This window comes from Lepisosteus oculatus, chromosome 6 (genome assembly GCF_040954835.1).
Source record: "Lepisosteus oculatus isolate fLepOcu1 chromosome 6, fLepOcu1.hap2, whole genome shotgun sequence".
In the NCBI taxonomy this organism is placed as follows: domain Eukaryota; kingdom Metazoa; phylum Chordata; class Actinopteri; order Semionotiformes; family Lepisosteidae; genus Lepisosteus; species Lepisosteus oculatus.
The window spans coordinates 9915865-9928774 of record NC_090701.1 but is presented as its reverse complement, the minus strand read 5'-3'; the positions used below and the strand labels follow the sequence as shown (position 1 = coordinate 9928774).

Genomic DNA, 12910 nt, shown 5'->3' with positions numbered 1-12910 from the left:
CAGAGTTATTCCTGATTAAACTATGCTAGGTGCAAAGGGAAGTTTACAAGTTTATTTAAATATTAAAACCCTTAAGTATTGGGCGGTCAATGTGTTTCTCTTGACAAAAAAATACAAAAGGAAAAGCTCTGCTTGCCAAATAATGAGTTTAGCATTTAACTACAAACTTCACCTTCAATCCACCTATGCTTAGACAGGTGCCAAATTTCAATATTGTAACAGATTCAATTGGTTGAGTTAACTGGGTTGTAGTGATAAGCAAATGGTATAGTCACCTGTTTGTTGATTTGATTGAATGTGCACAAGGGAATTATTATTAGGGTAGACACCATGACTTATTGTAAAATGTGACTTGATAAAGCCAGGAAACTTCCTTGTCCACTGTTATTTTGTGTGTCAGAGCGGTGTGCCCAGATCCCCACAACCAGATGAAAAGCTCATACAGATCTTCTGCAATATTAAATCTAAACAAAAATTATTGGCTTTTATTTGCATTTTCTTTTCCTTATTATACTATTTTGCAGGTGATTATTCTTCTTCTTTCTGTCCAAACGTATAGGTTGTGATGCACAGGTAAGTAAAATAATTGAAAATATAATTATCTACTAGAAGTTAATCCTTTTAATAAAAGTAAGGAATACAGGATTGGATTGTTCTCTGTTATGAGATATCTTACTGAGATCCTGATAAAATCTCATTCCAAATATATATATATATCGATCTATTTAGGAAACTGTCAATCACTACATTTTGGCACACAACGTAAAAAAAACAGGGATCTTAAGAGAGTAGAAAAGCAGTGTCCAGTAACTGAGTTACCTTGAAGGAAGGAGATAACAGAACCCAAAAATACATTTCTCAAAAAATGGCATTTTATTGGATAAATAGTAAGAAAAGCTGATGCTATGCATCATGGAACATCTACACAGATGAAAGTGTCAGGGGCAGAAAAAGTAATTTGACCTTTGCCCCCATTGAAGTGGCACAGTGAAAAATACTTTGTACACCATAATAAAGTGATGGGGGATGACTGGATGGGAAAACACGTGGTGATATATTATCAATAAATCAAAGTTTATTTATCAAATACACAACAATACAGCGCGCAGCAGTAATTGCTGGCAATGAAATGTCTTTTCTACAAGCTCACCGGAGGGGGGGGGGGGGATACAAATCACAAAATTACAAAATAAGGTTGCATACAGTAGTAATAGTGCAATAGAAATTGAATAAGATAAAACTCAATATAAATAGAGTTGCTGTGTGTCCAGGGTGTATGCAATACATTATGTCCAAGTAGTGCAGTATGCCGTATACAATGAAAACTGTGTGTCCGTGTAGCCATTACAGTGATTTGCTGAATGAACTGCAGTTTGGCTATTTAGCAGTCTTATTGCCTGGAGGTATAAGCTGTTCCATAATCTTTGGCTGAATGCTTTGATACCGTTTACTGGACATTAGGAGAGAAAACAGTTTATGACTGTGATGACTGGGGTGCTTGAGAATGGACCTGGCCCTCCTAAGACATCTAGTTGAGTAGATATCCTGGATGTTTGGTACAGTAGCTCACAACTGGTCATGAGCTGCGCTGACTTTACCACTCTCTGCAGTACTTTGCGATCCCGTGCGGAGCTGTCCCCATACCAGGCAGTGATGGGACTAGTCAGGATGCTCTCAATAGTGCACTTGTAGAACCTGGCCTGGACATGTGACGGCATGCCCAACTTCTTAAGCCTGCGGAGAAAGAATAGGTGCTGTCGTGCTGTTTTGACCACTGTGTTGGTGTGGTGGGTCCAGGTTAAGTCCTCCGTACGCAGACTCTTCACCATCTGTGATCAGGCTGATAACTGTTATATCATCTGCAAACTTAATGATGGAGTTTGAGTTATGTCTGGCGACACAATCATGGGTTAATAAGGAGTAGGGGAGAAGGCACACAGCCTTGGGGGGCTCCAGTGTTTAGGGTCAGGGTAGAGGATATGTTGGTGTCCACACTCACCACCTGTGGACGGTCCATCAAGAAGTCCAGGATCCAATTACAGAGGAGGTGTTCAGTCCCAGGTCCTGGAGCTTGATGATAAGCAATGAGGGCACTATGGTATTGAATGCTGAGCTGTAATCAACAAATGGCATTCTCATATATGTTCCTTTCTTATTCAACTGTGAGAGGGCAGTATGGAGGGCAGTGTGAATAGTATCCTCTGTTGACCTGTTCTGGCGATACGCAAATTGCAGTGGTTCTAGGGTGTCAGGCAGTGACCAACTGCTCAAATCACTTCATGATAACTGATGTGAGTGCAATAGGACGGTAGTCATTCAAGCAACTTACTCTGGGCTTCTTAGGAACAGGGACAGTGGTGGTTTTCCTAAAGCAGGAAGGAACTATAGACTGAGCTAGAGAAAGATTGAATATGGCTGAGAAGACATCTGCCAGCTGGTCTGCACATGCCTTCAGAACACGGCCAGGGATAGCATCAGGGCCAGGAGCCTTGTGTGGATTGATCTTTTTAAAAACTTTACACACATCCACTCTGGGTATGATCAGTGGGTGTTCGCCCTGGATTCAGTGGGTGTTTGCCCTGGATTTTACTAAAGTCATGTGAAAGAATGTGTAGAAAATAGTGCAAATTGACACAAAGCTAGGATAAGCTTTGCATACTGTATATAGTGTAAGAATAAATGTGCATCATCTTCATTTCAATATATTTATACATTTCAGTTCTTGAGACAGAAAAAGATCAATGAAGCAGAGATTATGTCTCATTGAACTTATTGTGGTAGAATATCATGATCAGTGAAAACATGTTTAAAACTCGAAAGGATCACATAGTTTGGTAACATAAGGTGAAAATATTCAGCATGTTAACCCTTTTCACAATTATAATCCTGTGCAGACCCATGTAATGTATAGTATAGTACATCACACTAGGAAAAGAAACAGAAGTTCACATTTAAATAAGACTTCTTTAAAATGTTGTACTGTGGGTGTGACAGAATTATCTAGACAAATTATCTAATCAACTGCATTGATCATTATTAAATTATTTAATTACAAAAATAGGATAATGTGTACAGTACTGTAGCACTTTCATACTGTCTACAGCTCTCAGAAACATCTAGCAGTTGCTGTTGCTTCAGAGAACAGCTGCTTTGGTCTTATTGTTCTGCTAAATACAGACTGGAAAAATGTTGTCTTAGAAAGACATAACATGGAATTAAGGAGAAGTCATCTATAAATAAATGTTTTAGACAGATAAGTAGAGGATACAGACTATACCAATTGAGAAATGCAAAAGTTTTACTCATGCAAAGCTTTACCAAAACATACCCATAAAAATAAACTCATCCCCTTTACTTTGCTTTTTCAAAAAGTTAAATCTAATAAACAAATAAGTGGCTTCAAGTTTCAATTCTTATTTTTGTAATGGAAAACAGTTCATTTTTCAGATTATCGTCATGTTGTGGGAAAAATGACACAACATGAAGTGGAAATTGGTCTAAAATTTAATTTAAGAACCAACCAGTCTGAAATTGTACAGTGGAAATAAGAGCAATAATACTGAGAACATGCTATTTTGAGTCTGTGGAATTCTTAAAATTTACCACAGTGTTTTCCAAGATTTTACTGCTAAACCATTAATGCAAAATGTAATAAGTACATATTTATTTTGGAAAACATAACTTTATAGTATTCCAAATTCATTGTAGAACATTGTGAGTGGATATGAGTGGATTTTTTAAGGTTCATCCACAAGGCCACAATTTAAGCAGGAGCCTACTAGGTCTTGAGATACTTTAATGTTTGTTTCTTACGGTTTGATGTCCACTCTAGTCTATTATTTAACGATATTTTTATGAATAAACTCACAACACCATATTATGTATACAAAGCACCTACAGTATGCAGAGATAAGTACATTTTGGATACTTTATTTGGTAACACTTTATTCACACTTTACTTTAGGTTTTAGTTAAATACTAGCACGTAACAGATGATAGGCAATCGTTGTATAAAATCTGACTAGGTACTTATTATCTGTTGTCTAATATATACCTTACACTTTAACAAAAAAGATAAGTATTGTACTGTACATGTATTAGACATTTGCTAACACCCATCAAAGTGTTTCAGTAATGAGAGACTAATTCATGGCTTACAGGTTACTCCTGAAACAAAGCATTACTTTCTGTTTTTAATGCTGCATTCTGTTGGCATTTGTATTATTATTATCTACTCTTATGTGTGAAAGGTGTAAATTATAAAGCTAGGAGAAAGTCTTTAAGAAAGTAAATGAGGACACTGTGCACACTAAACTGCCAGTGGTGCCAACCATAAAGGCATGATCAATTTGGAATTTAGCTAAAGTTAATACTGTCATGGCATCTGCCACATGGCCTGGAATAAATTGACCCAAATATCAGACTAAACGTTTTAATTTAATAATGTCCTGCGGTGTTTTCATTATCACACAATGCTGACACCAAGCTAGGTTTCCTGCTAGTTCCTGTCCCCGGGCTTTCAGGTATGTCTGCTGTAATTCAGCTAGCACGCTTTACAGAATAACAGATTGCTTTAAAAATATATTATTAAAACAGCAATCTGTTATGACTTTTTAGTTTATTGAATTAGAAATGGTTGGAAATTTGTTCTTGCAATGCTTGCACATGCTTCACACAAAACGTATACGGTTATTATTGTGAATGTAATATGTACCGTATACAATATATCGACAGAAGGAGAATTTATGCATGGGTTTGTTTCTTACGAGAAATATGTTGGATTATTTGTGCTAGTGACGATTTGATCAGTCCTAGCGTACACAAGCCCTTGTAAATGTGCTAAACACTGCGTCTGGCACAAGAAGTAATTAATTCCACAGGTCTGCGCTAGTGGGAGGCTCCCGACTCGAGAACCAGCACTTCCTTATTTATAGTGCAAGATTGACATCAGCGGAAGAGAACACCCTTTAAATACCGACATATACCTTTCTAATCCTGTTTACTGTTTGCCCGCAATAAGCAATCGTTGCAATACAGTTGGAAAATAGAATTATGTAGCTGGAATAGCCATTTGGTGAGGGTGGGTTCGTCGCAAAGACTGGAAGGTCCTTTTTGAGAAACAAACTGTGCTTCTACTTCCTGGTTATTCTGTTCAGCAACAAGGTAAAGCATACAAGTTACAGGAAGCTGTTGCAGAAAGGGGTTAAACTACACACTTCGCAGGTATTTAGTACGCCAGGCTTTTAGTTACCTTGTATTGACGACTATTATAGAACATTTTGATAAAAAATATTAGCGTGATGCATCCACAAGCGCTTCAGTCTGTTGCTAACCACTAAGTACAATATGGGGGAGATTTACTACACCAGGTAATGTAAAGTATCCACATTTGCGTCAGGCGAATGCACACGTATAGTATATTTTGTTTTTATAAAATATCTTACACACATGTGACACTGTCATGTTTTCCATCTTTAATATGAACGTTTTTCATGTTTTTCTTTTAGTAACAGTGTCCTTCGAGGAACCATATAGTGCAAAACTATGAAGTAAAGAAGTCTGTGAACCTCAACAGTTGTGTAGCCTGAAGCAAAAATAGTTACAGTAAAAACAATTCATTTTAAGAAGATACCCCCTAATTATTTGGCCGAAGAATGCCCGCTGGTAAGCTACCTTTGCGAATTGATTTATGTTGGTTATTGGGAAACATAATCGTGGGGTTACGATATCTTGAACATTGTTGTTCATTGGCAGGTAAAATACAGTGATCTCCCGCTGTGATACTTTGATATTTGTGTAAATGACTTTGCTTAAAAATGGTTATTCTTTATCTGAGAGTCATGAGGATTTTATTCTTTATTAAATTAAATTTAAGCTTTGAACTTTTATTAATAAAGGCAGAAGGGATAAGTTAGTCCTATATTGTGATTGTCATGTCTCTATAGATTGAAGTGACTTTAATATCTGTAGGGCTGAGAACTTACATCTGCAAGGCCTTGCAGTACAATAAGTCACTTAAGGGAGTGTATTTTGTGAGGTTTATCCCTTTATCTCCTCTGTGGTTTTGATGGATTATGCAGATCAAAGTGGTCAAATGGTCAAAATAGGTAAAATAGATAAATGATTCTCATTTTATAATTGTGTTATACCAGTAATACCATAATGCATGAAGCTGTGTGTGTGCATAGCTCAATGACTGCTAAATTTACATAGTGCTGAGTGATACAGTTAAAACTGGGTTATTTTTGATGAAATTGACGCATCCCTGTGAAGAGTTATTAATTCCCAGTGAGGATAAGAAAGTAATATGATTAAGTGGTGACTTAGATTTCTAAAGGTGGTGATGTACTGACATCCATAGAGCTTGCTCCTGGACCATAGCTTTCAGTAACAGAGTTGCTCAATACTGTGTGCATCTTAAAAATGTACAACACAAAACAGTAAAGGCATTTCATTACAGTGCTTCTTAATATACTCCAGTAAGGCAAAGGAATCAGTTCTAGTTCTTATAAGGTTATTTTCACAGCTTTCACTTGGAAAGTAGGTTATGTACCTGTCTTAATGTTGGAAAGAGGCCATATTGTAACCTAATTCTGGTCTCATTTGTTGTTTCCAAAGTAGCAATGAAAAGTTTTTTTTTTTCCCTTAATTGTGTGATGGTCTTAAATATTAAAGCACATGACTTCATATGCTTGTGCTTAAGGAAAATACAATTTTGTGTTTGATTCTGTTAGTATATGACTCATAGCTTAGCAACGAACAGGCTATGAGAGGACAGTACAAGAATAAACCAAAGCTAGTAATCCATTTTAAAATAAACTTAACAAGGCATTATTTCTGTATCCTGCTTTGTTTCTCTGGTTCTCGGGTTATTGGTTGTGATTTTTGAATGTTCTAAAGTTTTAGGACTGATCAGTCATTTTTTAATTTGTTTAATAATGCGGTTTACCCTATCCCCATACTAAACCTCTCTTTATGATGGCTTTACTTTTATTTGAGTACAGTATACGTTATTACATTTTGGGGAAAAAAATGAGAATGTCTGTTGAACGCAAAACAAATGTACATTCAGTCCACCAGAAATAGCATTTGCTACTTTGTTAAAGTAGTAGAATGTACAGTATATAACCATTTTGTAAGCTGTAGAATAGTAATGTCTGACACTCCGGTACCACCAATTAGCATCCTCTCTCGCAGTTGCCTTTATGCGGTTATTGTGATTTATGACCACTTTTGGTTTTAGTTCATAGCCTTACAAAGTAGCATGGAATCACTACACAAGACACCTAAAATTGGTAGTGTAGAGAAGACATCTTGTGAAGTTAGTGAAAAAAGTAAAGATTCTGGATAACTTGTTTGCAGGCATGAGAATCCTCAGCTTTCACCATTGAAAGACAAAGAGTTTAATCATTTTTATTTAATATGTGTAAATGACATGATTAATTTGTTTGCACTACATTTATGTACATTAAGTATTAGTGGGTGATGATGCAGCCACACTGATTTTATTACATGAGTTTTTCCTATGCAGATGCTTCAGGCTAGAGGAGCATAACCCCCATGTTAGACATACTGTAAATCAGCTGTATTTTATTTTTTTCTAAATCTTCTTATAAACACATTACATTTGTGTTTTTTCGTTGTTTTATTGTACCACAAATGTAATTGTCTGTGGCATCTTTGTTAAAGTGGTTGTGGGATTTCAGAGGTAGTTCACTTGTAGAATACAAGCTTATTGTTGGTTGGCAATGAACAGATCTGTATATAAAAAAAATAACACAGGGATTTCTTCATCCTCCATATCAGCATGTTGACTAGTGAGGATCTCAAGGTACTGCAGGAGATATGCTTCAGGGAGAGTCTGTTTCCATCTTCTGCTAGCCTGAGGGCAGCTGTGACAGAAACTACAGTGAACATATCGTTTTCTTGTTTCATAATTTTTAGGTTTTGCAGATTGTGAGCTCTTGTACAAATTGGACTGATGAAATGGGCTTTTAATATAAGTGTTAGCTTTGCATGTTTGTTAAAGGACTTTTACTCAGCATAAAGCAGAGCCAAAAATATAGTGTTCTATATCTCAAATAAACCTTAAAGAGATCGTACTGTTGGGCAGTATGAAGTCGTTTTCCTGTATTTATGGAGCTGTTTTCCTTTGAAGCTTGCCAACCCTGTTATTTTCTTTTCTTTTTGAAGTTAAAAACTTTCATATAAGCCTTCTTTATAAAGTACTTTTACAAATAATGTTTTGTAGTAGCTGCTGGGCTCTTTTTATGCAGTGTACAGATGATTATTTTGTAATGATCAGATGGTGATGTCTGTAGGCACCAAACTCCAGTCTAATCTACTGTGAACAGATAATGCGTATTATAAGAATTATCTGACCAGCAAGATGTTTCCTCTCATTTCCAGGGTCTTTAATTGAGTAGTGACAGAGTGTAAGGTTTTTGTGGATTTAAGTTACATTTTTAGCTTCTGATCTTTTTTTTAAATGTCTAAAATACAGTGCTTTTTAGCCCATTTCCTGTTAGCCTGTTTTTTTAAGCAGTGTATTATTGTTGATAGACTTTTGGGAGAAAATGGTTCTTTGTCATTTAGTTTGTGTTTGTTTGATTTATTGTTGTTTATTATTCCCTAATATTTGACCTTTAGGTCTGATATACGGTAGGCTTTACTGCCACTGCAAGTTCATGTATTTGATTTATCACTAAACCTAATTATCACAGATTCCCATGACTTGTGCTCTATTGACTTATTTACTCTCAGGTTGATTAGGGCCTCTCGAGAGTCACTTTTCTTATTGAAGTGACATAGCCAAAAAAGGAGGGTGACACACTTACAAAGAGAGGATTTACTCTGTGTCCATTAGAAGATGACTGTTTTTTTTTTAAATGTGGGATTTGATTTCCCCCTTTGGTTTGTAGAAAGAAATAACATTACTGTGCTTTAAGTACTGCGTGTAATAAAGCTTGAAGTACTGTGTATTTTCAGTATATGTAATGTACAATTAGCAGAGCTAACTGAAGCGAATTTGTCTACTGGGAAAATACAGGTATTGAATTTCTTCCTATCAGAGTCAGCTCAAATCTTCCAAAAATCTGAGGTGACAATTCTATTTATTGCTGGGAAATCAAAATTTGTTGCAAGTTTTTTTTCTGTACAGTACGTGCAGTTTCTTCCTTGATATTATATGTCTGAAATTGTTGTGTGCACTGTTGTATGAATAATAGTCATATGTAAAAGTTATTTTCCGTTCTCTGTTTGTACTGGCAGCATCGATTACAGTTTAATGCATGTGACCAGGCTATTTGTAGTCTGTATACTGTATGTTCTGGATTATGCCACTTCACAGTATGCCTGCAGTGCACAACAGTTGTATGAGGACTTGTGAGCCTAGGGTATTATTTCATCTAACAGATCATTTAAGTTGGCATGTGTATTTCAGACAGGAGTTTTGACACTGTACTACAGTTCAGACCCTAGTCATTCATTAAAGATAAATGTGCTAACTGGTTCAATTAAGTAATTATGCAGCAACACTGTTCTATTTATTAGGTCTAGCTTGAGATGTAATTTTCTAAAATTGGTACTTCTGGCAATTCTTCACAATACTTCAGAACAGCCTAATGGAGTCCCAATACTCTGGTAGCCATTAATGATTCATACTCCTTTAACCTCATGTTATTTATTCCAGCATGTATGCTGTATGTGTAATAAAATTGTGCATATTTAAGTATACTGCCTTTAATTGAGAGCTCACAAACACTTATTGTACAAAGCTGGATCTTGCTCACCTCAAATTTAGGTTGACTTTTTTCTTCAACCTCTCCCTTCACATTTACACTTGGCCTAGAGTATTCAAACTTGTAACTATAAAGTCATCCAGAATTTCAGAAGAGTGCTTTTCAGGAATGTCAACGTGACACAGTCACATACAGTACATATTATATAGTACAATCACACAATACGAGCAGATGAGAAGAGGATGGGTATTTTAATTTCTTGCAAAATTGTTGGTATTTTTCCTTCCTTAGAGTACTGCTGCTTTCATTTGCATGCTTTGACAGCTCACGGTAACTGGTTTTCAATGGCAGTTTGACCAGGGGTGCCCAAACAAGTCTATATGACCATTAAAGGATTTTGTAAATGTTATTGCATGCTTTTTCATACTATTGAGTATAAGTTGACTTGGGGACACTTTTCTCTCTTAAAAGGTATTAAGGAGTGTTCACACACTGGAAAATGTATATGACCTAATACCTCATTTATTACTAGTGTATGTGTCCTGGTTCGTCACCTGACAGTGCATTTCCAAATTTTGTTTTAACACTAAAGCACAAGAAATTTTGTACCATTACATTTTGTTGGCCTGAAGCTGAGCAGAAAACGTCATTAAAAATGCAGCACAGTTCATTAACAACACTCTCTAAAGAAGCCATTGTCTGTTATACTTTATAACTGAAAGCAAATAGGAGCACAATGAAGAAGAAAGACTATTTTTCTTACTGGCACATTGTGCAACTTGCAGTCATGGTGAAATCATGTAGTTCATAACTGTTTTGGAAGGTAGGATCATTAAAAATCAACTTAAAGACCCTCTATAATTTATAATTTATAATTAGGGCATAAAATGATTTGTGGTTAGGGAACTGATAAACAACTAGAAACTCTTGAATCTTTCAAAGTCATTTATAAAGGCAATGTGTAGTATTAGTATAGTCATTTCTACTGTCTAAACATTTTTTCTTGTAACATTTGGATACTTGTTCATTCATTGCACATTCCTTTGAGATTTACAGTTGATGCCCTATGTAATATTGTATACATATATACTGTAGCATACTAGTTAAATCTAAATTAACATATTAATTTACTTACTTGACTATATTTCTAAATCACTTATTTACTTATTCTTACTTAATTCCTAATCAGTTATTTTTTACAACCCCTAAAGTAACACCAAAAAGAGTTGTGTACATTTATTCTTAGGTAAAGGTAATTCTGTAGCCTAGGTTCAGTAAAATAATGCAAAGATTTTGAGTGCTCTTATGACTGCGAAATTTCTGATTTACTTACAGATTTAAGATTTTCAGGTTGATTAAACATTATTCAGGTTGGTTGAGCTGATTGAGAATCAATGCTTTAATCAATAGATTTGTTAAATTATCATGCATGTAGCACAATGACCTTTGTGTCCTGACTTAGCTATAAGAATTGTTTTTCCAATAGTCCCAGTACCAATATGGTATGACATCTTCAAGAGGTAAATGACACCTTTTAGTAAAAATATAATAAACTAAAAATATAACCGTTTTTACTAAGAAAGCCAAAGTCATTGTTAATTTTGTTAATTGTTAGGGTATTACGCAGGCTACTCTGAAAAAAGGTTTAAGGGCTGTGGTGAAACAGATATACAGTAATAGCACATGAAAATTTAATCAGAAAGGTCAGCTCTTTCTTTGAAAGTGAGTTACATTTTCATCTGAAATTGTAATTTTGTAAGGGACTTTCACTTTAAATATTCTCTTAAAGATTAAAAGGCGATGTCACAGAAATGTTTAAAAGTTGAAAACATGGTTATACAGTATATTAAGTTTATTGAGAACAGAATCCTGAAAGACAGTAATGACACAGAAAGCGGCATTGAAGAATTTGAGGAGGCCTTCATTTCAAAATTGGATAAATGAAGTCTGAACATGATTAATGATTGTGATGATATTTTATGATGATGTTTTCTTTTCAAAACCTTTAGTGTTTTTTGCTTATTTGTATTAGATTAAAGCAGTTAATGAAAGGGTATAAAATGTAATTTTGGACATGATAACATGTTGAACAGTCAAAAATGACCTAGATTATTTTTTTAGAGTGTGGCAGATTCTGCAGTGTTTGAGCAAACTGTGCTGTAACTACAGCTTTAGGCCTTTACTAAACCCAGTTTGTGACAAGGAGGTTAATACCAACTGGTATTAACCTTCTGTGCTTTTAGAAGATTTAGGATTTGAGAAAAAAAATATAATCTTGCAGTGGTTTCTGAATTTAGTAGCAGGGGTGGAATTTTAAATAGGATTAAGTAGCTACGCTTTAAGAAATCTGGAATTCAGGTTTCATTTTGGGAAATTAGCACAACAAAAAATGTATTATGTAGCTACATGGTGGGGTCTTAGCATAAGCACTGACATTTTTGTAACTTCATGTCAATACATTGCAGAATGTAATATGGAGCAAATAATACTATACTCATTGTAGTAAAATAAAGCATAATGTTGTATAAAGAGGCCATCCTTGACTTGCATAAGAGTAGAGTTCTGGAAACTACCATAAATTAAATTTTCTCTATGTCAGATTTCAGGTTTAAGCCATTCTAATTTATATTTCTGTTTTCTAGCTGTGTCTGCTGTGGTTGCAGTGCACCTAAATTATTTTGTACGTTTTCTAATTTCCACCATAGAGATAGCCTTTGCTTGTTCCCAAATCTGAATGGAGAAATCAAGAAATCTTTGTTTCTCTTTTCAAATTTGTTTAGAAGTATTTCTGGGGGAGAGGTGGGGATCTTTAAGAGAGGGATGGCAAACATGACAAATTAAAACTGTTAGAGAAATTACTTTGGTTGTACTTTAATCTCTTCCCATTAAAGCTTTCTGTACTTTCAGATGCAAATTTCATTGAGAGCTTGAATTGAAATGTAACTAAGGAAATAATATAATTGGAACAAATCGTTTTTGATCTTTCCTTCAGTAATTAGAGGGTAGAAGATGAGAGTGTGTGGGCTACATAAAACATAGAAAAGTTAAATATGAATGCACCATGGCAGATGTTGGGATTCTACGAAATGAGGATTTTGGGGCTAAATATAGCTTCATAAGTCACAATTTATATCTCTTCCTGTTGAATTTCTTGATAGCTTTTCATCACT

At 35.2% G+C, this 12910-nt stretch overlaps 1 protein-coding gene across 4 annotated transcripts in view; it reads left to right on the top strand.

Moving 5' to 3' along the window:
- The first annotated feature begins 4915 nt into the window (after positions 1 to 4915).
- The window catches only part of efr3a (EFR3 homolog A (S. cerevisiae)), a 134687-nt gene continuing 126692 nt past the window's right edge, over positions 4916 to 12910 (top strand). Inside the window, exons 1-2 of one of the 4 annotated variants that reach the window (XM_069190949.1) lie at positions 4916 to 5163; positions 5508 to 5664. In XM_069190949.1, the coding sequence (XP_069047050.1) occupies positions 5655 to 5664 (10 nt within the window). In that variant the 5' untranslated portion in view covers positions 4916 to 5163; positions 5508 to 5654. Of the gene's footprint in view, positions 5224 to 5269; positions 5370 to 5507; positions 5665 to 12910 lie in introns of those variants that run through there. The other 3 variants (XM_069190952.1, XM_069190950.1, XM_069190951.1) reach the window with 3 other exon arrangements.